The 25,723-nt window shown below is 41.5% G+C and overlaps 1 protein-coding gene across 2 annotated transcripts in view; it reads left to right on the top strand.

Moving 5' to 3' along the window:
• NTF3 (neurotrophin 3) overlaps positions 1 to 24,537 on the top strand; it is a 57,520-nt gene extending 32,983 nt beyond the window's left edge. For both annotated transcript variants that reach the window (XM_024214336.2, XM_024214334.2), the window contains exon 2: positions 23,576 to 24,537. In XM_024214336.2, coding sequence (XP_024070104.1) covers positions 23,597 to 24,370 — 774 coding nt within the window. In that variant the 5' untranslated portion in view covers positions 23,576 to 23,596 and the 3' untranslated portion in view covers positions 24,371 to 24,537. The remainder of the gene's footprint in view (positions 1 to 23,575) is intronic.
• Positions 24,538 to 25,723: the final 1,186 nt, after the last annotated feature.

The raw sequence follows: 25,723 nt of genomic DNA, 5'->3' as shown, positions 1-25,723 counted from the left end.
GATAGGATCACTGAAGTATATGGAGTTATGCTGATTTACACCACCTGAGTGCCTGATCCCTTTTAAACCTTGATATCCTATTCAGATATAGAATATGGGTCAGGGGGTTGTTTCTCTAGTTTTCCTGTACGTTAAGGGCCAGGTCCTGAGATTAAACGAACCAGAGTAATTCCATTGCCGTCAATAGAGCTGCACCAATTTATACCACCTAAGAATCTGGTCCTGAAAATCAAATCCTAGACCCATTGAAGTCATGGGAAAATCCTCACTTGTATTTCAGATGATCAGCCAGTTTTTGGTGATACTTCCTTTCATCTTATATTATTCTCCAACTTCCAGATTGCTCCATTTCTTAGTCTTCCCACCATGATTCACTGTACTATTTCAGTCTTAAAATATTTGCCACTTCTTTTCTTTAGGGTTGCCAACTCTCACAATTTTTTGGTGTCTTAATATTTGATTATTTTCTTAAGACTGCAGCTCCTAGAGTCTTGTGATTACAGGAGACTCTGCTTTTCCTTTTTTTTTTTTTGGGGGGGGGGGGGGGGGGGGAGAGCGTAGGTGGCCGGGCTGCAAAGAAATATCTGTCAAATCTTGAGTCAAGTGCAGCCTACAGGCTCAGAAACCAGAAGGCAAATAAAAAAAACACCCAAAATTTCTTATCTTAAAATCTCATGATTTTTAAGCCAATTTCATGATTTTGGGGGCCCAACTCAAGTTTTTTGAACTCTTGGAGTTGACAGTATCTCAAGTCTTTGGGCCTCCCCCTGCTCCCTTTGTCCTTTAAATATTTCAAAACTCTTCTCCTCTTTTTAACACCACATGTTCAATGATTTGAAGTTTCTTCTAGGGTTGCCAGGCGTTTGGTTTTCTACTGGAACACCCGGTCAAAAAGAGACCCTGGCGGCTCCGGTCAGCACCACTGACCAGGCTGCTAAAAGTCTGGTTGGTGGCTCAGCGGGGCTAAGGCAGGCTCCCTGCCTGCCCTGGCTCCTCACGGCTCCTGGAAACAGCTGGTATGTCTGGCTTCTAGGCACAGGGGTAGCCAGAGGGCTCAACGCATTTCTGGCACCCCAAGCACCAGCTCTGAAGCTCCCATTGGCCGCGGTTCCCAGCCAATGGGAGCTGCGGGGGCGATGCCTGTGGGCAGCACATGGAGCCCCCAGCCCCTCCGCCTAGGAGCCAGACATGCCGGCTGCTTCCAGGAGCTGTCTGAGGTAAGCGCCACCCAGCCAGAGCCCACACCCCAAACCCCCTCCCACACCCCAACCCCCTGCCCAGCCCTGAGCCCCCTCCTGCACCCAAACCCCTCCCAAAGCCAGAACCCCTTTCTGCACCCCAACCCCTGCCTGCACTCCAAACCCCTCATCCCTGGCCCCACACCAAAGCCCGCACCCCCAGCCCGAGCTTGCACCCTCTCCTGCACCCCAAACCCCTGCCCCAGCCAGGAGCCCCCTCCCACATGCCAAACCCCTCATCCCCAGCCAGAGTCCCCTCCTGCACCCTAAACCCCCTCATCCCTGGCTGCATCCCAGAGCCTGCAAACTTAGCCCTTAGCCTGCACCCCTTCCCACACCCCAACCCCTGCCCAGCCCAGAGCCCCCTCCTGCACCCCAAACCCCTCATTTGTGGCCCCACCCCGGAGCCTGCACCCCCAGCTGGAGCCTCACCCTCTCCCGCACCCCAACCCCTTACCCCAGCCCAGTGAAAGTTAGTGAGAGTGGGGGACAGTGAGAGAAGGAGGTAGGGGGATGGAGGGAGTGGGGGGTGAGGCCTCAGAGAAGGGGCAGGGCCTCAGGGCAGGGGGCAGGGCAAGGGTGTTCAGTTTTGTGTGATTAGAAAGTTGGCAACCCTAGTGTCTTTTGCAAGCCCAAGATTTCATTTTAACCAGGAGTCATCCATTGATGACTGCTTAGTTTGCTATTTATTGTTTTTTCCTCTCTATATACAATCGTATTCTAGCCTATGGATTCCTATACAACCTTCATCACCATAGTATCTGAGCGCCTTCCAGTAGTACGATAAGTGGTATGACTAACATTTGTCACACACAGTTTGTTCTTCCTCTCCCCAGAGGGAGAATGGTGTGTACGGTGGAATGTTTTGTTTTAGTGGGTGGTTATTTTTGCTTGTTTTGTTTTCATTGTATACATTGATATGTGCTTATATTAGGGATGGCAGGTCAAAGATGTGTGCCATGCACTTGTCTTAGACCAGCCCCTGAGACAGCTGTCTCCTACATAGAAAAGCTTTCCCTTTCGAGGAGATAAGTTTCACTGTGTCTAAGGAGCAGAGTTGTCAACCCCGACCCTTCTGTTCCCCTCAAATCCAGGCCTTTGAATTAGAAGCACTGTATAGATAAACAATTATAGTCGACTGGAGTAAGATTGAGGCAGAAGACATTTGTGCAAGACTAACTATAGGTTTTTACACTAGTTATTACATAGTTTGAACTGCAGTGGAACGGCTAAACCAAAACCCTGAATCCCAGTACATTGACTTTGGAGTTCAAAATCTAGGATTTTGCCACTTGATCCTTTTTCTATATGAGCCAGATCTCCAGCCCAGACTCAGGAACCTAAGGTGTACACTATTCCCAGACACCACAGATAGAGTATTTGAGGGCAGGGTCCTGGGGATAACAAGATGTCTGCTCCACCCTGACAGGGACAACCAAAAATAGAGCACACATACTCATACTGCTACCAGTCTAGCTCCTTCTATATGCCCTTGAACACACTGCCCCAGTACCCAAACATTCCCTGCATTATTACCATAACATTTTGGTGGCAGACAAAAATTCAGAACAGTAAGTATATATATACACACCACTTCAGTAGACAGACTGAGTACAGCTGTCCTTCCCTCCCTGTAAATTAGTTAATTAAAGATCCATGTCCTCCATGCACATCTCCAGCTGTAGTGTTTGTGTTACTTGGGAGTTCCTTTGGGGAGGAGGTGGAAAGAATCTTTCTCACCCATCCATGCAGTGGGGCCATTCTGTGGCTGCTATTCCAACCTTAAGAAGCTATTTACACTGCGGTGCTTGGCAGATAGGGGCTTCTTCCGCAGCAGTGTGTGGGATGGTTGGTGGGACATATGAAGGCTAGTTTGAGGCTTGCAAATTGTGCCTATCTGGATCTAAACCCTCCTTTGGAAGAATGGTGCACCTGTGGAGTACTAAATCCCTGAGGCTACAGTAGTGGCAATGGAGCATAAGACAGAAGGATCCTGCCCCATCTCTGGTCCCTAAACACCTTGCCTGCACATGGCCCATCTTTTCAATGTTTTTACTCTACAGATTAAGTACAGATATTCTGAACTTTAGCTGAGATGCTTGGGGCTTGTCTACACTCAGAAATCTCACAAATTTAACTTAAATCTGTTTATTTCAATTCCTGCTCTGCCACAGACTTCCCATGGGGCCTTGGGCAAGTCACTTAGTCTTTCTGTGCCTCAGCTTCTCATCTGTACAAGGGGGATAATAGCACTTCCCTACCTCACAGGGGTGTTGCAAGGGTAAATACATTACAGATTGTGACGCGCTCAGATACTACAGTGATGGGGACTAGATACGTACCTTAGATACTTAGGTAAACCAATGCAACTTTTGCATGAGGGCTGTTATATCAGTTTAAAGCTGATTGTAATAGTTTATCTTTCACCTGTAGATGTACCAGTGCAAACTAGGCATTGGTAAAATTAAGCCACAATTAATCCAGCTTGATAACAGAAAATAATTCTGGCTGTAAATACTGCACTGGTAGTTCAGCACTGAAAAGGAGGTGCACAGAGAGGGTTTAATGCTTCTCTCACTCACACTGGGTTTATGCCAGTTTAAGTCCATTGATCTCACTGGAGTTTCCTCACCATTCGCACCAGTATAACTGAGAGAAGTGTGCGGCCCAGAGAACAGCAGGGATCCATGGTGAGAATAAAGCATTAGACAGTTGTATTTCTCTTAACAGCCTGGGCAGTTTTCTAGTGAATAACTTGTACCTCACATGTGAGCACAACAAGGAGCAATAACAATTATGCTGTTGATTTACAGATGTTCAATGCAATGTATTCCAGCGCAGAGAATCAAAAGGAATAACTGCCCCAGAGAAAAGTCATGTTGTATACAAAGGAGAGAAAAAATGCATTGGAAGCCACTATTAAGTGAACAAGCGCCCCCCTTTGGCATTTACCCCAAAGTGAAGCAGTTGAGGGGGAAAAACAACAACAATAGGCTTCTGTGTTGCATTACTCTAAAAACGCACTTGAATGAAAGCAAATAGTATCATAATGAGCTAAGTCAGAGAGCACTGTTCAATTAGCTGTAGAACTTAAAGGAGTTTATAATAGCAGCTTTTATAAAGAAAGACTCGGTTGGGATTTGTGTCATGGAAAAGAGGAGAATGTGTGGTAAGTTAAATGCCGCTTATAAAATGGGAGAGTCTGATCAAACTGATCCAGATTAGTCCTTCACAGCGGTAAGACCTTAAAATTAGGACATGGGGATAAAAAGAGGGTTTAGTCTAAACTATTTCATGCAAAGGGTATTCAACATATGGAATATGTTACCCAGAAGAGTAACTGAAGCAAGGAGGACTAATGTTTTCAAGAGAGAAAAGGACAAGGAACTACATAAGGAAATTTCAAGCTTCAAAGGGATATTAGTCAGATTTTTGCTAAAGAGAAGCCGACCCATTTCTGGGTGGTGTGCAGGGAGGGGGGTCTGAGGGAAATTTTGTGCTGATCATGGATTTTTTTGGTTTGTCCCTCCCTAGATTGAGGGGAGGGGGGGTGTTGCACTTTGGCTTTTTGTTGTTTCATGACAGTATTTTTGCTCTTCTGCAGTACAGTGAACAACTAATAACATTTTAAGAACTTTAAATTTTGTTGTCGAAAAATTCTAACATCCAGGCCCAAATTCTGGAGTCCTTATTCATTTCATTCTCCACAGTTGATTGTACTGGAAGTTTTAGGAGAGAAAAGATTTTTCAACAGGAGTTGGGTGCCTAGTTCTCTTCCACACTTGTGAAAACATCACCCTAAATAAAGAAGCCCTCAGGGCTTGGTCCATGCACTGCAGGATAATGGCAGATTTGTCATCAGGACAGAGCATGGGACAATTTCTAACAATGCTGCTCACTGTATTCTGCTGTATTCTATGAGTCTATTACCCAAGTAACACTCCCATTGACTTTAGTGGAAGTTTGTATGCATAAGAACCACAGGACTAAAGCATGGCGAAAAAATTTGGCTAACACCTTTTTTCAGAGAAAAATGCAAATTTGTGTCAAATTCACTGAACTATTTCAATAAAAAACAAAAAAATCAGCAAAACCCAAAATATTTAGTTTCAACATTTTCTAAAGAACACATTTTGATTCCAAACATGTTGTTTTGAAATTTACTTCAATTTCGTAAAACAAAGTTTAAAAAGGTAAAAATAACTCCAACAAACCTAAATGTTTTATTTCAGGTCAAATGAAACACTTTGTTCAACCCAACATGATTTTTTTTCAACTTTCTGGTTCACCACAAAATTTTTAAAATTTGTTTTGTGTTGACACACAACTCCTCCCAGCCCCCCAATTTTTTTGGAACAGCCAGCAAATGTATTCTGCTATACTGAAGGGTACAGATGGCTGTGTTTTATTGTTGGATTACTCCCTGTCCAATGAAACACTGCTATGTGAATATGTAAAGAGACTGTTAAAGCTAAAGTAAACAGTAAAATGAGAAAAGCAAAAATGGCCCAAAACCACAACCTCTAATCCAAACCCCTTCTAACTCCAGGAGTGTTTTACATCCAACTTTTATGTATTTTTTTCTGCATGGGGGAGAGCATGCAAGATATCAGGATAAGCCACTGTTTTGGAGGTGAAATTTCATAAAAATAGTTTGAGAGATTTTGGCACACCTAATCCAAAACTTCAATCTAATCCCAATTTATTCTCTAGCCCAGTGGCTCTCAACCTTTCCAGACTGCTGTACCCCTGTCAGAAGGAGTTTTGTGTATCCCCAAGTTTCACTTCACTTAAAAACTACTTGCTCACAAAATTAGACATAAAAATACAAAAGTGTCACAGCACACCATTGAAAAATTTCTTACTTTCTCATTTTTGCCATATAATTATAAAATAAATCAATTGGAATATAAATATTGTACTTACATTTCAGTGTCTAGTATAAACAAGTCATTGTCTGTATGAAATTTTAGTTTGTACTGACTTTGCTAGTGCTTTTTATGTAGCCTGTTGTAAAACTAAGCAAATATCTAGATGAGTTGATGTACCCCCTGGAAGACCCCTGCATACCCCCAGGGGTACGCGTACCCTGGTTGAGAACCACTGCTCTAGCCCAAACCTTGAAAACCATTCTAAAACCTAATCTCAATCTGAGGACCAGTTCCTGGGTCAATTGCTAGGAAGGGGGGGAACAAAAAACCTTGAGCTAGAGGTTCTCTTCTGTTTCTAAGACTTCGCATACAGCACACCTATATGCTTTTTTAATAGGTGAGGAATCTATTTTGAAAATCAGGTACAGATGTTTTGGTCATGGAGCTCTCATTTCATAGGCAACTGTCAATTCACTGCATCAAGGGGTAACATAAGAGGTCTAATCAGGTGCCTGATGAATCTGCTTATGGCTGACAAGCCCTATTCGAGAGGAACAAAGCTTGTTAACAAATTTCATAGATCCATGGGTTGTCTGAATTGGAGTCCAAGATTACAGTACTCTGCTTTCTTCTCTTCTTTACTGGAGTGTATTGATAAATATAACAGAAATGAGTCCATTTTCTCATTAATTAAGTTCTTTCCTCCTGCTATGTAACTGAATACCATTTGGGTTAACACTAGTGGTGGCTCCAAGGTTCAGATCCAAAATTTATCAAAGTTTGGGGGAAAGGGAAGAAGTATTGGGATCGGAGATCTTAGTTCAGGCCCATGTGTAGAACACATCAAATCAGGAAAGAGGACACTATGGTTTCATGACCACATTGCCCATGAACTTCCACACATTTCACTCATTCCATCTTCTCAGGTCCAAGATACCAGTTATGTTCTACACTGAGACACATTCTGTTCCCAGTTGCACCAGGGTAAATCAGGAGTAACACCACTGAAGTCATTAGAGTTATGCAGAGTCTGCACCCATGTAACTGAGAGCAGAATACATCACATTGTTTCTTAAATTCTTTCAGGTTATTTTCAGTCATGGTGATCATAAGGATTAAAGCCTGACCCATTCACTTTTGGGCTCCCTCAAAACATCTCACCAGCACTAACAGTAATCTAATAGAAAACTGTTAATCTATTAGATTAACAGTAATCTAATAGAAAAATCTAATAGAAATCTAATAGGCCACATTATAATTTCAATTATAAGCAAGTAAATCTAAAGTCACTTGGTTTGTGTATGAATGAAAGCAGAATTTGACCCAAGATCTTTGATTTCAAGTGTTGTATGTAACCCATGCCCACTTGACATAGCACTCTGTCCCCCTTTGGTGATGGCTTGGCCACCTAGAGATTGATGAGCCTGCTACAGCCTTGGCTAAGAGAGTTAGGTGTTTTAGGTCAGGTAGCAGTTACCCATGCATTAAGATCCAAAAGTCACAGGTTCAATCCCAACAACCAGTGGGCCACCCAGAGGTGTTGGTGCCCTATCAAATGGGAGTAAAGGCTCGGTCCCATTTTCTTCTTTTTTCAGTAGTCCCAATATGTGCCTCTAAAATTCCTTATCTTGTCTAAGTATATCCAGCACAAATGTGTTCCATGTAAACCAAACCTCTGCCTATGCACTGCAGTCTGGTGGAGTTTAGAGAATATTTTTTAATTGCATCAATGTTGGGTTGTCATGTTCTTCTCTTCTCTTCACTCACCTAAGTCTTAATCCAATCTACATTCAAACCACAAACCTGTCCCCATATGTACTGTAACTATGGGGGGTGAACTCACTCATATGGTATAGGAGGACACATTCAATTCTTGAGGTGTGGTGTGCTTTTGAACCTTAGCTTTTTAACAGTTTTCCAAGAGGGCATGTGAGCTCTTTTCCAAATGTGTATATTCTTCCCCTCAGTGATAGCCACTGCAAAAAGCTGCCTTCCCCTCAACGGAAGCCCTACACTCTTGCTTGCAGCTCAGTAAACTGCTTAAGCTTCCCGTAGTCAAATAAGTCTGAAAACTTATTATCCCCCTTGCATCCAATTATCCCAGGATGTTAAGTGACCTCTCACCTTCTCTAAAGAGTTTCCCCATCTGTACACCTCCCAAAAGTTCCTAAGGATGTGATTGCTTTGCTCTGTTTTTACACTGGGCTCCCTTCCATATTTTCTAGGAATGGATTACGCTTAGGTTAGGAAGATGCTGGTCTTTCAGAGATTTCAGGGAATAATGTCTCAGTTTTCTGGCACTGGTATTGTTGTGGTATTTTAACAGGGCCCTTCATTCTCCATCTACATGGATTATATTTGCTGGGTTCAACTCCACCACAAATGCTTTCAGAGAGTTAGACTGTCACAGCCCTTATTCAGTGGAAGAAGAGAGAGAATAAACCTCTCCATCCTCTCCTGTTACTCCCTAGCTCAGCCTGCTTACATTCTGATTTTGGCTGCAGTGGGAAGATCGGGGCTGCTCACCCAATAGCCTCACTACGGATATGTCTACACTGCATGCAGGTGTTGTGATTGCAGAATACATAGACATACCTAAGCTAGTTTAGATAACAATAGCCGTAAAGCTGAAGGGGCACAGTTCACTGCATGGTCTAGCTAGAGTGACCAGATGTCCCGATTTATAGGAACAGTGCAGATATTTGGGGCTTATTTGTCTTGTATAGGCGTCTATTACCCCTCCCCCGTCCCGATTTTTCACGCTTGCTATCTGGTCACCCTAGGTCTAGCCCCACCCACTCAGGACACTCAAGCAGCCGCTGTCTATGTTGCTGTGGCTTCACTGCTATTATCACTCGAGCTAACTTGGCTCTAACTAGATGAAAGCTAGCTTGGGTATGTCTACTTACTCTTTCACCAGAGCAGAAGGGGAGCAGGGGAGGAATAGTGAATCTGAATCAATTTATTTTCTGGGCTTCTCCTGGGGTGATGCAGCTGTGTGTGGCCCTTTACTCAGGCCACATTATAGGGTTATGCTGTAGTCCAAAATGAGCATGCTTCATTCCCACTTCCTGTAGGACAACAGCACTTTGATTATTTTAATCAGGGATTTCTACTGAGCACATTACAGTCTAAAATTTGGCTCACCCTACCTGAAAAATTAATAAAACATCTCCTGATGTTGTATTGCTAATGCCTGGGGAAAGCAAATTAAGTGCATTACACCTGAATTACATTGATCCTCTATTATTACAGGCTGTTGCCAAGTCATTCTCAATTTCAGAAGACATCTGAGATCATCAAATATGATTTATCCATAGATGTCTTGCAATGTATTTTCTAGACCCTTTTTCATCTCTTTCCCCCAACATTTCATCTTTTAGGGACCCAGATAAATACTGAAGAAAGTTGCAAGTAATAAGTTAGACAGAGGTAGAAGCATTTCTGATTTGACCTGTTAACTTTATAGCATTTGCTTGGTACAGCATGAGATTGGAGGGGAGGGCAGTAGCTAGGAGCCAGGGAGAGGAAGGATGGGCCAGTGGTTAGGGCATCCCTTAGAACTAGGGTAACCTGGGTTCCCTTCCCTGTTCTGCCACAGACTTCAAGTGTAACTTTGGGCAAGTCACATAGGGCTTGTCTACACTTACCAGAGGATCAACATTGCTGTGATTGATGCATCGGCAGTCGATTTAACAAGACCTGTTAAATCGACTGCCAATCGCTCTCCCATCAACTCCTATACTCCATAGGATCGAGAAGAGTAAGGGGAGTTGATGGGAGAGCGTCTCCCATTGACATCGCGTAGTGTGGACCCCGCGATAAGTAGATCTAAACTATTAACATAACTCAAATTGCATAGCTTAGATCGACTTTCATGCATAGTCGAGACCAGGACTTAGTCTCTCTGTGCCTCAATTCCCCAGCTGTAAAACAGGAATATTATCTCTCACAGGGGTGTTGTGAGGATAAATACATTGAAGATTGGGAGGTGCTCAAATAGTGTGGTGATGGGGGCCACATAATTACCTACGATTTGAGAGTTGATACAATTTACCACTGCTTCTGGATATACCGTAACAGAGTTCCATCATGCTCCTTTCTTTCTTCACCTAACATGTCCCCTTCTGCCCTGACATGCCCCTAAGCTTCAGAGGAGATGGCAGAGACATAGGACCCAGCTATGGCACAGATGCACCAACAGGGAGTTTACCTACACCATTAGAATTTGTTGCTGGGCATTTGCAGCTAGATCATGGCCCCTTTTGTGCACCTGAAGTAGCACAGAAGGGCCATAACCCGATGGAAAAATCCAATCATGATATCCATCTGGATAACATTCCAGAATATAATTGGGAAATACAGCTCATTGAATTCCATGCAGAAGAGGTCAAATAAACAAAACAGCACATTTTACACATGAGTTGTCATTATAGCATGAAAGAGCTTTGTCAAATATTGGAATGTAATGTTTTCTGTAACGCATCAGCCTATGGACCTGATCCTACAGTGATCTCCAATCTGACACTAGAGTCCTTCTCAGATTGTGTGTGTCCAATCCTGTCTCCAGCAGTGGACACCTGATGATTCATAAGAAACTGAATCCCTATGCCACTGCCCATATAATCATCTAGCCAATGCAGTAACTCTTGTGGTGATCAGCTGTCAGTGGGATTCCTCTATGAAATATATAAAGCATGTACATGAAGGACTGAAGAGAGCTGAGCAATGAGCTACCCTAAAGTCCTTTCTCTAGTTCCAGTTCCCTGGTTCCTCCTTCACATCCACGCACTCAGCTGTATAATTACAGTGAGCTTCATAAGTAGCATTGCTTTGTTACACAGTAGCTAAAAAGGGTTGCCAGTTACTTGATTGCATAAGGGGAGGAATTTCCTAGTTTAAATCAGCTGCAATGTATCACCTGGACCCACTGCCAATAGTGTTCAAAGCCTATCGTTTTCTTCTAATATCTAGCTATCAGTATATGATGCATGCTGCCAGACATACAAGATAGTCCATATTCTGAAATTATTCCTTCACAGACTTTTAGCCATGAAGAAGAAGGAAATGTGAATTGGCATCAAGATGGCATCTGTATTAAGATATAAGTGAAAGTATGATGATTTTGATGTTAGTGTGAGATGTGCAAAAGCAAGGTGGTTTTTGGTTTAGGGTTTGGCTTCGTCCAATAACTGGCAAAGGTGCAACAATTGCATTTGTATAATAAGGACGCAAAGATCATGCTTTGAGTTTATGTGCACGGGTTTGTTTCTCCATGATGCTGAGCACTCTGAACCCAATCCAGCAAAGCACTTAAGTATGTGCTTACCTGAAAGCACATGAGTAGTACCTTTGAACTTAACAGAACACTTAACAGAATTTTATACTAGAAATTTTATGCAAAAGTACACTAGTATACTACTTTGTGAACTCAAAGGTAAAGTTCCGCTTTAAAACACCGAAACATGGAGAGTAGCCAAAGTAATTTGAACAGCCTTAACACTCATGGCAACACTACACATACAACTGGTAGTTATGCTTTTGCTGGTAATGTGGGCTAAGGGTGTGATTTTTTTATGACATTTCTATACAAGCAAAAGCCCTAGTGGAGACAGTTATACTGGCTAAAAGGTCCTTTTGCTAGTATAGCTTATTTCATTTGGGGAACTGGTATAATCTATGCCAGTAGCATAGCTGTGTCTACACTAGGGCTTTTGCTGGTATAAACTGTCTCCCCACTAGGAACATTTGCTGGTATAGCTATACCAGCAAACTTTTTCTAGTGGAACCTAGACTTTTCTGTTATTGGAAAGAACAGGAAATCTCCAGTCTTAAACCTAGAAAAGCATTTTTACTTACATGATCAGATGTGGCCATACAGCAATAAGTTTACAAGGCTCTGATTTATTTTTGATAAGTGCTGTAGAAGTAGTTATTTAAGCCTGTCAAGATTTCTTGATTTCAGAAAAGCTACTAAATTTGTGCTATTATTTTTTTGGCAGAAGAGATTAATTATTTACAGCAGTATGGTGGCTGGCATTATTTATGTTTCTCTTTATGGCCCTGATTCAACTTTATGCATGTGCTTAAGTGCACAGCAGAATCAGCATCTAACTATGATTCTTTGTAATCACAGTCTCCTTTGTTCTTACTGTGTAAGCGCCTTTTCCAAAGCTCACTGAATTCAATGGGAGATTTACCAATGACTGTTATGGTATTTGGATCAGGCCCCAAGTCCTGTAGTGAGAGCTCTGGCCTTAGTAGTTTTTGTATCTGTATATATATTGGAGCTGTGTGTCAAACAAGACTTTTCTGTTTGGAGGCATGTGTACCTTCAGGGAAAACAGAGAAGAGAGTTCTCTCTTTTTGATTCACGAAGTAGCCATGTGCATAGTTCTTTGGGCTGTATGGCTCTAAAGAAGCCAGGAGCTGTGGGACCTTGGAAAGCAAACACAGGTGCAGTTTTGATTTAAATTAAACGTAGCTCCCCCACCATGTATTTTGTGCAATGACCTGTCACGGTTGCAATCCCGGTGCTCAGTGAAGCACAATGACAGCTGCCTTAATGCTCCCCCATGGGTGAACATCACCCCAGAGGGATGAAAGAGAGATAGGACAATGGCTTTGCCCCTCACTGTGCATCAGTCAATGGAGCAGTTCTGGTGTAGCAGAGGAGGGTATCAGTACATTGCCTAATGTAGTGGTCCCCAAACTTTTCACAGTCATGCCCCCTCACCCCTAAACATGCCTCACCCCAGGAGTGGGGCCGTGGCTCCCAGGGAGTGTGTGTGGGGGTGCACAGGGACAGGGGCAAGGGGGCCAAGGCTGGGGCAACAGCTGGAGGCAGGTCTGGGGCTGCGAACAGAGCTGCGGCCAGAGGCCAAAACTGGGGGCAGGGCTGGGGCCAGGAGCAGAGCCACAGCTGGGAGCCAGAGTCACAACAGAACTGGGGGCGGAGCAGGGCTGGGTGATGCTCCCTCCCCGCCCCCCATGGGGACTGGCCCCGGGCCCCACCATGTCCGCCCAAACATTTCTCCATGCCCCCATAGGGGGGCACACCCCACAGTTTGAGGACCACTAGCCTAATTCTAAACAACATTTGTTGTTGTTGTTGTTTCCTTTTGCTCTCCCAGTCTGTCTGTATCCAACTGTTCTCTCTTGTCTTATACTTAGTTTCTAAGTTTTCGGTGGCAGGAACCATCATTTTATTCTGTTTGTACAGCACCTAGCACAATGGGGTCCTGCTCCGTGACTGGGGCTACTTGGCACTGCGATAATACAAAAAATAATAATTTTGAAATGAAATCAAATTATACCAATTGCAAAACAACAAAGTGTGAAAACAGTTTCTCTCACATGCACAGAATTTATTTTTACTGTTCCCCCCACTGTTTTTCAGTGGTGAAAGTGAAAAAGCTCAAAAGGGAGGGGGTAATACCCAGAAAACAAAGATCGTAAAAAAAAAACCCTTTTCTTTTCCATTTCCAAAAACCAAAACAAAATCTACATTTTAAGTCAAATCCAAATTTAAAAAGTCATTACATTCTGAAATGTCAATTTGAAACAAAAATGTTCATTTTGAATTCTCTGACTGGAAAATCTAAAAGCAACATAAAAATAAGCAACATCTTCCAAGAGAAACTTGCAGTGCTGATGAAGCTACATGTTCCAATGGAAACATTTTTGTGCAGAAACTTTTGATCTGCTCTAAGATTCTAATCATCATCAGTATGGTAGCAGAGGGGCAGGACCCTGATGGTTCATGTGCCCGTAACTGCATTTTGCCTTCTCCCACTGCCCTAACAACTAGTCAAAGTCACCAGTATCAAATGGAACAACAAATTAAAACAAATTTAGTCTCTGACTAATGTAATTTCTCATTTTGGCAAATCAAAAATAATTAGGAAAATGATCTAAGGGAGAACAGCATTTAAAAACAAATAAAACCAAACCATTTCACCCAAATGCCTTTCCCAATTCCTTGAGATCTGGGCTTTGAACTTTCCTGAGGAATTCTACTCTGAAATAAAGATTGTGTCTGTGAAATTTCAAGAGGATTGATTTGTGTTCAGCAAAATAATGGGGCATGGGCAGAAGTAAACTTCAGATGGAAGACTGGTCTCAACCTTAATTATGGGGAGATTAAGCCTTCAAAGCAAATCTCAGTTGAAACCAAGAGGAACTGCAACTATTGCCTGATTTTGATGCAAAACCATTAGTTGAGCTAGACTAGGTTCAGGTTTACTTGGAAAGTTTGTGAACCTTTACAAAACTGTTCAACAAACTTAGATGGAGTTTCAAGACTAATGAAACATGAAACTATGCCTCTTTTGTGTGGCTTTGGTCTGGTTACGAGCATCTTGTACAACTCAAAAACTTCTTATTCTTGATAATCAGCCTTAACTTCCCTTTCCTTAGTTTAATCCCATTTCTCCTGATTACATCCTTTTCCACCACTCTAAAAAAAATATTTCTCTCTCTCAATGGTGCTTTCCATTGGGTTATCATGGCCTTGTGCCCTCTGTCACCACATAGCCAAGTTATACAGATTTACTTCTTTGACCTTTCCTCCAAAGCCAGTCCCTCAAGCCCTAAATTCATTTCTGTTGGTCTTCCATCATCTTCCTCTGCTATGGCCTTAGAATTGCATGCAATATTCTATATGCCTTCCAATGCTATAGACCAGTGTTTTTCAACCTGTGGTCTGCGGAGTCCGCAGACTGTCTAAGATTTCCAAAGGGGTCCACACCTTCATTTGAAATTTTTTAGGGGGCCGCAAATGAAAAAAGGTTGAAAACTACTGCTATAGAAAGACCGTCCCTTCTCTGCTCTGTAGTAGGATGCTTCTGCATAAACAGCTCAAACAAACATTGGATTTCTTTGCCATTATTTCCCATTTTATGTTCACATCTATGTTTCTGGCCAGTATTTATTTAGATTTATTAAATATTGTGCCTAACCAAGGCTTTATATCACTTCTAGGTCTGGTTAGGCATTGCTGCTTGTTAAGATTCTCTCTCCCACTGAATAGCTTTGTTTAGGATTATTATTCCCCTGGTATACTAGCTTGCAATTTCTAGTTTGACTCTCATTTTGTTATTTTCTGCCAATTTTTCTAACCTCTTCAGGTCCCCAGCAGAGATTATATTTCTCTGCTCACTGGTGTTTGCATCCCTTCCCAATTCAGCTGCAAATGCAATTAATTTTCTGTTTGGCCCTTCTGCCATTAAAGATCATTAATGAAAAGGTTACATCAAACTAGGCCTAATACTAGAGCTGCATGAACTATCTGAAGTGAACAATTTGAAGCATTTGACCATTTTTCCATTTGAAAATGACCTGGGGGTTGGGGGATGTGCAAGCTAGGTTCTCTGTTGGTGTAAAATGAGCATAGGTTCCATGCAGGCAACAGAGATATTTTGATTTACACCACCTCAGGATATGGCCTTTAGATTTTTACAGGTGTGGATGGTGCTCAGAATTATGCAGTGAATTATATACCTGGAACTATTTCAGCTTCTGGACACTTACAAACTATTTGCTGCAACTACTGCTTTAAGTATTTGCTGGGCTTAATTAACTATTTGACCGGTAACTTAAGTGACATGCTATCATTTCTGCTTCCTCAGTAGATGCAGGAGCGCCACCAGCTTTTCTGCCGCCCTAGGCGGCGGAAGGTCCTGCCCTGAAATGCCGGCCCCCACAGAGGCGGCGGAAGGTCCCGCTGCCGAAATACCGCCGCGGTCGCCGCCCCCCAAATTGTAGCGCCCTAGGCGACCACCTAGGTTGCCTAATGGGTTGTGCCGGCCCTGAGTAGATGACAGGCTGTCTGCACATTTAGCATGATAATCACTTGACCACTTAGCTCCCAAACTCTCAGAGAGCTTCCAAGGTAGTCTTTGAGGTTAAGGCAGTAGACTAGGATTTGGGAAATCTGGCTTCAGCTTTCATCCCAGGACTTCCTGTGTGACCTTGGGCAAGTCATTTAATTTCTTTATGCCTCAGTTCCACCCTTTGTAAAAGGGAGATAATAGCATTTTGCTTCCTCATGGGAATGTTGTGTGGCTGAACCTATAAATATGTGTTTAATAGAAAGATATTAATGGGATGAGAGACATATATGTACCTAGATAGAAGATTGCACAAACATTTCCACTCTGCATACTCATGTAAATACATGAGTTAACAATGCCATAAATGCCACTAAAGAATGGGGAGAAAGATACTGCAACATACTGAACAGAGACACATCTCTATGTATTCTTCTTCAGGTAGCCCGCTTACATTACAGGGGACTCGATCATTCCTCCCCCGACATGCATGTCCTCTTTCTAGATTAACACCAAATGGCCACTGTGCGTATTTCTCAAACCAAATTTCACTCTCCAGGCATAGCATCATCAATCCTTCCTTTGAGGGATGAAACGAAAAGGAAGGCCAGGAGGGAAGGAAGCAAAAGGAGTCCTTTCAAAATGAATTTTTCCTACCTTTTTTTGTAATCAGCATGTCATAATGAAAAATATTATTAGTTATAATACTTTGTATTTATAGCACCTTTTGTCCAAGGATTTTAAAGCAATTTACAAACAGTACTTAAGCCTCACCCCATTCCTCATTTTGCAGATGCGGAATCTAAGGAATGGAGATCATGATTTGCCCAAGGTCACCCAACATATCACTAACACAGCTAAATAGAACCGCAGAGTCCTGACTCACAGTCCTTACACTTAGCACCATCAACACAACAAAGTCAGTCAATGGAGAACCAGGCTACAGCAATCTTACAGGCCTAGACAGACAGGGCTTAAATATCAAGCCATGAAAATGACAGATCAAAATAAGTCACAATTGGAAAGGACCTGGTGGGTGATGGAAGCGTTCTGATTTCTGAATTTGATTATAAACCTGGGGATACAGATAGCATGGTTGATGTCATGTCTCCTCTCAGTCTTCTCTTTTCCAGACTAAACAAACTCAGTTTTTTCAATCTTCCCTCATAGGTCATTTTTGTTGCTCTTCTCTGGACTTTCTCCAATTTGTCCGCATCTTTCCTGAAATGTGGCACCCAGAACTGGACACAATACTCCAGTTGAGTCCTAATCAGTGTGGAGTAGAGTGGAAGAATTACTTCTCGTGTCTTGCTTACAACACTCCTGCTAATACATCCCAGAATGATATTCGCTTTTTTTGCAACAGCGTTACACTGTTGACTCATATTAAGCTTGTGATCCACTATGACCCCCAGATCCCTTTCCTCAGTACTCCTTCCTAGCAATCATTTCCCTTTTTGATGAGCTAAGCATTTGAAGAATTGGTTTTAAGTTCTCTGTTGGCAATGGCCAGGTATTTCAGAGGTGGTCACGTTTCTATCTATTAGAAGATGCTCTTGCTAAAGATTAATTTAAAATATGGCTGTGCATGCCCTTATTGTCTGCTGTGTCTGAAATTAATAGACAGAAATAAACATATACATGTCATTTTTAACTACCCGGTATTCTGAAATTGGTTTATTCGAATTTTTAACACAAAACTGTCACCACGTGGAAACATTTTACCATTCAGTGAAGCTTTAGAAAAGGCTTGAGTGGCCATTTGACAAGATATAATCAACAAATCAGAGCAGCCCCACAGACTCATCATGAAAGCAGATTGCAGGTTCAGGAGATCTTCACATTTTCCCTCTCCCGCTCCTCCCTACCATGCGGTTGACTCAGCGTGCTACCCTGGGCAACTCACTTAGGTACTTTTGACAATTTTGCCCTAAGTGACTAAGAAGCCCCAGTCCATTTTTAAAAGTGATTTAGGCACTTAGGAACCTAAATCTCATTGAAAAGTCAATGGTATTTAGGCTCCTAAGTGCCCAAGTCTCTCTTGAAAATGGGACTTGGGCACTTTTGAAAATTTTATACTTCATCTGTGTGTGTCAATTTCTGCATCTGCAAAATGGGAACAATATCTACTTTGGTAACTCTCTGAGGTTCTCAAATGGAGTTTCTATAGAAGCATCAGTTATTATTATTTAATATTGCACGTTTTTTCAGTTGTGGTTATTCTGCTGTTCATGTCACATTTCTGATTTGAGTGTCCAGACTATTACAATGTCCAGACTACAAGCTATTATCCTTGTCCCCTAGTGATTGTGAGAAAAGCAAACCATGTGTGTTTTCATAGAAAGAAGGAACTAGAATGAGGGAAGTAGCAGAATACTCCATTGCTAATAAAAAAAGACTTGTTGCTACATATGGTTTTGAGAAGTAAACAAACTGCCTTCTGAGGGAGAAGCCTACTTGAGCTTTAAGCCATAGAAGTTGTTCATCAGTTGATAATTTTGGAAAACAAATTGTTCTTAAAGAAGCCTGATTTTTAGAAAGTGCTGAGGACCCTGAGGAAAATCAGTTGTCACATTGGGCACCTGAAATCATAAGTCACTTGTGAAAATCTTATTTCTATTTAAGTTCCTCTCAGTAAAGATTTAGTAGCAGACACTGAAATGAGATCTCACTAAGATTTCATTATTTTTACTAAGCACACTATAGAACATTTGCTCTTAGTCTGTGAAGTATTATCACAGAATGATCAAAATAAATTAATATAAATTTTTTAAAAACCCAAAACCCTGGAAAGGGAGAAGTGCTAGAGACTCCACGAAGTCCTCTAAGGATTTTGCTATTGATTTGACATGGAAAGTCCTTGGATACTGTGGTACTGGGCAGGAGTATAAAACTCTAAAATAGATAAAAACTGAATGACAGTTTACAAAATAAAAGAACAAAGTCCATTCTGTGATGCACCGTCATTGCCTTTCTACAAAATTCAGCAATCTGCAACAGGTCTAACAGTCTTTAGTGAGAATTCATGTTCTGCTGTGTACCAAAAGGAAAATATTAATTTACTGGTTTTCCTAATGTTCTCAGCTACCATGTTGTGCCATCTTCTTTCATAGATAGCCTAGGTAATTCATTACACCTAGTCATCCCTTCAACTTTTTAATAAAGGATCCACCCCTCCCCTACTCCTCTTAATATATTTTTAAACTCTGTGGTGAGCCAAGGTTGTTTCATGAACACCATGGTAAATCTGCTACAACTACTCCACAGGACCAACCAGAAGAGAATCTAACCTTTCACCTTGGCAGGTAGTACTTAAAGTTCATATAGCAATATGTTTTCCAACCACATCTGACTGCCAGTTTTAGAATTAGAATATCTTTTTTCAATAGCTGCTGATAAGCAGTTCTTAAACCTTCAGATCTCTTGAGACTCAGTGATAACTAGACCTGGCTTATATTAGAAATCCTGCACCAGTGAAACAACATAGATTTAAAAATCTATCTTGTTATACTGGTGCAACCCCTAACAGATGAATTTAAGTCCATTTAAATCACCCTTAAACTGATATAGCTTAATGGGGTAATTTACGTTAGTAAACTAACCCAAGTGTCACAGCTGACCTCAGCTAATGTGACAGCTCATGAAGAAAAACTGGTCTCATGTAGCCCTGGCCCAAACCATTAAGGGCTTTATAGTTGGAAATAAAAAATCTTGAGTTGCACATGGAAACAAATAGGAGAACCTTGTAACTGTCAGGGAACAAGTTTAATATGCTGTCTAGGGCTAATACCATGAAGAGGCGAGCAGACATCAACCAGCTGAAGCTTCTGAGTGATCTAAGGCTATATCTACACTTACGGCAGTGTGTAGAATATTGGTGTAACCCACACACCTCCTGCGTGTGGTGTTCTGTCCCATCTAGTCCACTTGGTCCCCACCAAGACCACTTAAAGAGAGAGATAAAATGAGTCTGCTCTACAGCCTTAGCTAAGAGCCAGTTGGCATTTAGCTCCCGAGGTCCCAGGTTCAATCCCGCCCACGGGCAACCAGGGTCTGTGGGGGTTACATTGGCACTATGCATGCAGCTACACACTGCAATGAAAGCCAGGCCAGGCCTCATCCACATTTGTCACTGCAGGATAGCTACATGCAGCACTGAAAAGCTCTGGCAGCGGGGAAATGCTCTGGCAGTGAGGAAGCCACACTAAAAATAGCAGTGTAGATGTGGGAGGTGTTGCTTGGGCATGTAGAGAGCAGTTTGGGTATATATCGTGGGGGTTCAGGCAGCTGGAAACTCTATTCTATTCTACCCGTCTAACCTGTGCCTCACCATCTACATGGCTATTTACTCCCATGTTAGCTGGGCAGACGGTGATTGTATGCTATACAACACTGCAAGTGTAGGTGTACCCAAAAGTATCCTGCCTGTGATACTGCCTCAAGTATGCTCTGAGTGCTGGATCTGATGTCTAGCCTTACAACTACAAGTCATGAGTAGGATTTTCTGAAAAAGCTACTCATGAGGTCCTGATCCTTTACTTTCCACATGCTGCAAGTCCCTGTCCAGCTAATGCAGAACATCCACCTTCACTTTTCCCACATTATCAACTACTTCCAAGATGTATGTTTTGTCAGCGGCCACTTTGCTTTTGAAACCCGATAGCCAAATTATTACATGCAACTATATATCGGCATAGGTCATATTTGGAGCATTTGAATTGAGCATAGTGTTAGCTAGTGTGACCATTATGCTGACCTTTCTACTGGTGGCACAGCGGTAGCCCCTCTGAGTGCTGTGTTAAACCTGCTGGGCAACGTCTTATAGAATGTTGGCTGTTCAAATGATTTACTTAGCAAGATCATGTGCTGCATGCATAGGCCTTTTATACAGTGTATCATTTGTACTCTGAGATCCATTTACATTGAAGGTCATTTTTATTTGAAGAGCAATAAGAATTTGGTGACTGATTTTTATTTTATATACAGACACACACATAGCATAACTTTGCTGCAAGCGACACAGAGTTTAGGTTTAGGGGAGCTCATACTGTAACACAGATAAGAATGGAGAAAACACATTTCTTGTCCATAAAAGGATAGCTCATATATTCTCAGAGGGCAACTCTGATTTTGCTGCAGTTCCCAAGTACAAAGTAGGAAATTCAGTATTGCGAAATGAATTATAGATGAGTTTCATTATAACTGTTCTGAGACTGCTTTTGAAGTTCTTGCTGTTTTCCCCAGTTTAACCCTGTTTCAGCGTTGACCAATGACATTTATTTGTACAGCAGTAAGTGTAATTCAGATTAAAATAACCACTTCACTTACAGCTCAGCTCAGTGAGACACGGACACTATATAACTTGTATTTAGCTTAGGCACTCTGGTTACATTCACCAGACCTGAAGAGGAGCTCTGTCAAGTTGGCCCAATAAAATATATGACCTCACCTATCTTGCCATGAACAATATGTGGTATGCATTGGGAGGTGCATGCATGATTCTTGAAAAAAGTGCTCTCTAAGTGTAACTATAGCTATTAAAAATAGAGTTATCTTATACTTATAAATACTGGTTGCAAACACTGCAATGTTCTGGGTAATGACTATAAAATACTGTCATTCTTCTTGATTGTTTTGAATTATTTTTATAAGCACTGAATATTATTAGAATATCAGCTTTCAGTACAATTGGAGTTGCAATCGTCTTGGGCTAAAATGTTCAAAGTTGGATGCCTAAAGTTACACACCAAGGCCAAGATTTAAAGCAATGGGAACCTAGCATTTAAGACAGCTTTAGACTGCTCAGCACTTTTGAAATTTTAAACATGTAGCAGAGTGTTCAGTGAAACACACACAGAAAGTCAACCCAGAACAAATCCCTAACAAAAAGCATGACCCTGCACACGCAATTCTCCCCCTGCAAAGGGCGATGAGAGGAAAACAAACAGATATGACAGATATGAGTCACATAGATTCATAGATTCTAGGACTGGAAGGGACCTTGAGAGATCATCGAGTCCAGTCCCCTGCCCGCATGGCAGGACCAAATACTGTCTAGACCATCCCTGATAGACATTTATCTAACCTACTCTTAAATATCTCCAGAGATGGAGATTCCACAACCTCCCTAGGCAATTTATTCCAGTGTTTAACCACCCTGACAGTTAGGAACTTTTTCCTAATGTCCAACCTAGACCTCCCTTGCTGCAGTTTAAGCCCATTGCTTCTTGTTCTATCCTTAGAGGCTAAGGTGAACAAGTTTTCTCCCTCCTCCTTATGACACCCTTTTAGATACCTGAAAACTGCTATCATGTCCCCTCTCAGTCTTCTCTTTTCCAAACTAAACAAACCCAATTCTTTCAGCCGTCCTTCATAGGTCATGTTCTCAAGACCTTTAATCATTCTTGTTGCTCTTCTCTGGACCCTTTCCAATTTCTCCACACAGGTACTACTGGAGGACACAAACTGTCCTGGACACTCTGATACTTTGGTGATAACAGGGGTATAAGACCCCCATAGAATTAAACAGTTGCTGAAACATGGGTAGAGGAGCTAAACTTTAGGGTCCTCATTTTTAAACGCTTGTTCCTTAATCTGTATGCAGGCCTCCTAACAAACATCACAATTTTCAGAGCAGGTGAGCCCCTCACTACTCCTATTGAAGTCAATTTTAGCCCACTTTGTGCAGAATGTAAAATAAACTACAGAGAACACATAGTTCAAATGCCCTCTGGATCCATGTATATTTCATACTAGCCTTGTACAGGACAAATGATTGCTTTCCAAAAATAAAGTACAGTGCAACACTTTGGTGTGCACTGCTATTCACATGCCCCATAGTCTGAACTGCGGGGCAGTGTAGACCAGTGATTCTCAATCTTTTTTCATTTGCAGACCCCTAAAAAATTTCAAATATAGGTGTGAACCCCTTTGGAAATTTTGAATGGAGATGTGGACCCCTTAGGAAATCTATTGCCTGTGTATATATAGTTGAATTCCATTCAGTCAGTTTTCAGTCTGTCTTTTGCTGACCCCTTAGATGGGGTCCATGGATGACAAGTTGAGAACCATTGGTGTAGACAAGTCTTAAGTTCCTTTCTCTACAAAGTCATGTCACCTCCACCTGGAAAGCATGGCACAAACTGTAACTCTCCTGTTTGGAAGCGGCAGGTGTGAACTGAGAGGTTCCTACTTCACATTAATGAAGTCTTGTTTGAAGAAGACTACATTAGTGCAAACTATGAACCTTTTAGTTCACACCAGCCGTGTCCACATTGGAGGGTTATAGCATGGCAGGCACTTTGGTGTGCACTGCCCTCACGGTCCCAACTATGGGGCAGTGTAGACATGCCATATTGTCATACTAACCTTGCTCTCCCTATAAAAATCCAAAAAGTAAAATCATCCTGCCTGAAAAGTGGATAAAATGTAGATGGAACTAATAATAAAGGGTCACCCATATTATTTCATAAAATGTAATTAAATATTTGGAATAGCTTGTAACAAACACATGGTCTAGCCTGGTCTACACAGTCTAACATCTGTAAGACATGCTAAAAAAAAAATCAGGACTATCCTACTGCATCCAGTAATTCTTATTTCACTGGCTCTAAGTTAACTCTGTGTTTCTTTTCAGATCTTACAGGTGAACAAGGTGATGTCCATCTTGTTTTATGTGATATTTCTTGCTTATCTTCGTGGCATCCAATCTACCAACATGGATCAAAGGAGTTTGCCAGAAGATTCAATAAATTCTCTCATTATTAAACTCATTCAGGCAGACATTTTGAAAAACAAGCTCTCCAAGCAGATGGTGGATATTAAGGAAAACTATCAAAACACAATGCAGAAAACAGAGGCTCAGCAGGACGTGGATGGAGTTGAAAATGTGAAATCAGACTTCCAGCCAGTTATCTCAATGGATGCAGAACTATTAAGGCAACAAAAACGCTACAATTCTCCCCGGGTCCTCTTGAGTGACAATACCCCATTGGAACCTCCACCTTTGTATCTTATGGAAGATTATATTGGAAATTCTGTAGTGGTGAACAGAACCTCCAGGAGGAAAAGGTATGCAGAACATAAGAGCCATCGAGGGGAATATTCTGTATGTGACAGTGAAAGTTTATGGGTCACGGACAAATCATCCGCTATTGACATTAGAGGACACCAGGTAACTGTGCTAGGAGAAATTAAAACAGGCAACTCTCCCGTCAAACAATATTTTTACGAAACAAGGTGTAAAGCAGCCAAACCGGTAAAAAATGGCTGCCGTGGCATTGATGATAAACACTGGAACTCCCAGTGCAAAACATCCCAAACGTATGTAAGAGCACTGACTTCGGAAAACAATAAACTCGTAGGCTGGCGATGGATAAGAATAGACACATCCTGCGTGTGCGCGTTGTCGAGAAAAATAGGAAGAACATAAGTCTGCATTTCTTTGCTATATAAATTATTACTTTAAATTATATGATATGCATGTAGCATATAAATGTTTATATGGTTTTATATATTATAAGTTGACCTTATTTATTAAACTTCAGCAAACCTACAGTATATAAGCTTTCTCTCTCAATAAATAGGAGTAAAAAGGCATGTGCCTCAGCTGTGGGCAGCTGCAGTTTTATTAGAATATGTTTGTGACTCTGCTTATCAGCAGCATACCATAATCTTACTGTAAAATCTGTGTAACATCAGTATTTTTCATTCAGTATTGTCAAGCCAGTGACTGTCATTTAGTAAACTTGTTAAAAATCAGATAAATGTCAAGAGTTGTGTACCCATTTCTATCCCCTGCTATATATTTTCACAAGACAAAGTGGGTGAGGCAATATATTTTATTGGAGCAACTTCTGCTGTGAAAAAAGACAAGCTTTCGAGCTACACAGAGTTCTTCTTCAGGCCCAGACCTGAAGAAGAACTTTGTGTACGTCAAAAGCTTCTCCCTCTCACCAAGAGAAGTTGCTCCAATAAAAGGTATTACCTCACCCACCTTGTCTCTCCAATATCCTGGGACCAACACAGCTACAACAACACTGCAAACCACATATATTTTCATATTTAATTAAAAGTGTTAATTCCTCACCACTGAAAGGAAAACAACATGGCCTACAGCTAACATTAACATTCCAGCCATTGACTAGCTGTAAAATACGTTTTCTGTATGTCATGCCAGTTTTGCCACTAGAATTACTGTTGTTTTTCCTCTGTTAGCGTTCCAGAACTGCTGCTAATAACCCAGCAATTCTACTTTAGGTTTTTGAAGCACATTTGTTTTGTAACTGGTTTTTAATGCTGCCAATTCCTTTTAGAAGTAATAGGAAAAAATCTAAAATATTTGTAACAGAACCATACCAATGCCAAGAAGCAATCTAAGTGGATCATTAATATAATATATAAAAGATGATTTCTTTAGAGTGTACTATTTATTGTGATCAGGTTCCTCCTCTCCAGTAATCTATTAACTCTGCTGCATCATTAGATGGTTTCTTTCTGCCTGGGGTTTTTAAATTACAAACAAAACCATTGGTGTCTTAATATTAAAAGAAGCCTGGATTTAGAGTTCTAGCAAAGAAGAATACAGTCTTGGAGTAGATGTCAAATCTGCACTTTCATTCAAACTGCAGTGCTGGTCAGCATCAATTGCTGATTTTTCATGGAGAAAAACATCTGTAGAAATGCTCAACAAACCTGGTATTTTATGGGGATCATTGAAGAATTACTGTTTTCTGTGTGGCATGTGATTAAGAATCAGGTTCTCAAGTAGGCAACAGTGAAAGTG

The sequence above is a fragment of the Terrapene carolina genome, unplaced genomic scaffold, assembly GCF_002925995.2.
Source record: "Terrapene carolina triunguis isolate 2854851 unplaced genomic scaffold, T_m_triunguis-2.0 Scaffold112, whole genome shotgun sequence".
Lineage (NCBI taxonomy): Eukaryota > Metazoa > Chordata > Testudines > Emydidae > Terrapene > Terrapene triunguis.
Note: the sequence above shows the minus strand (reverse complement) of the source record. Positions and strands in the feature narration are given on the sequence as shown.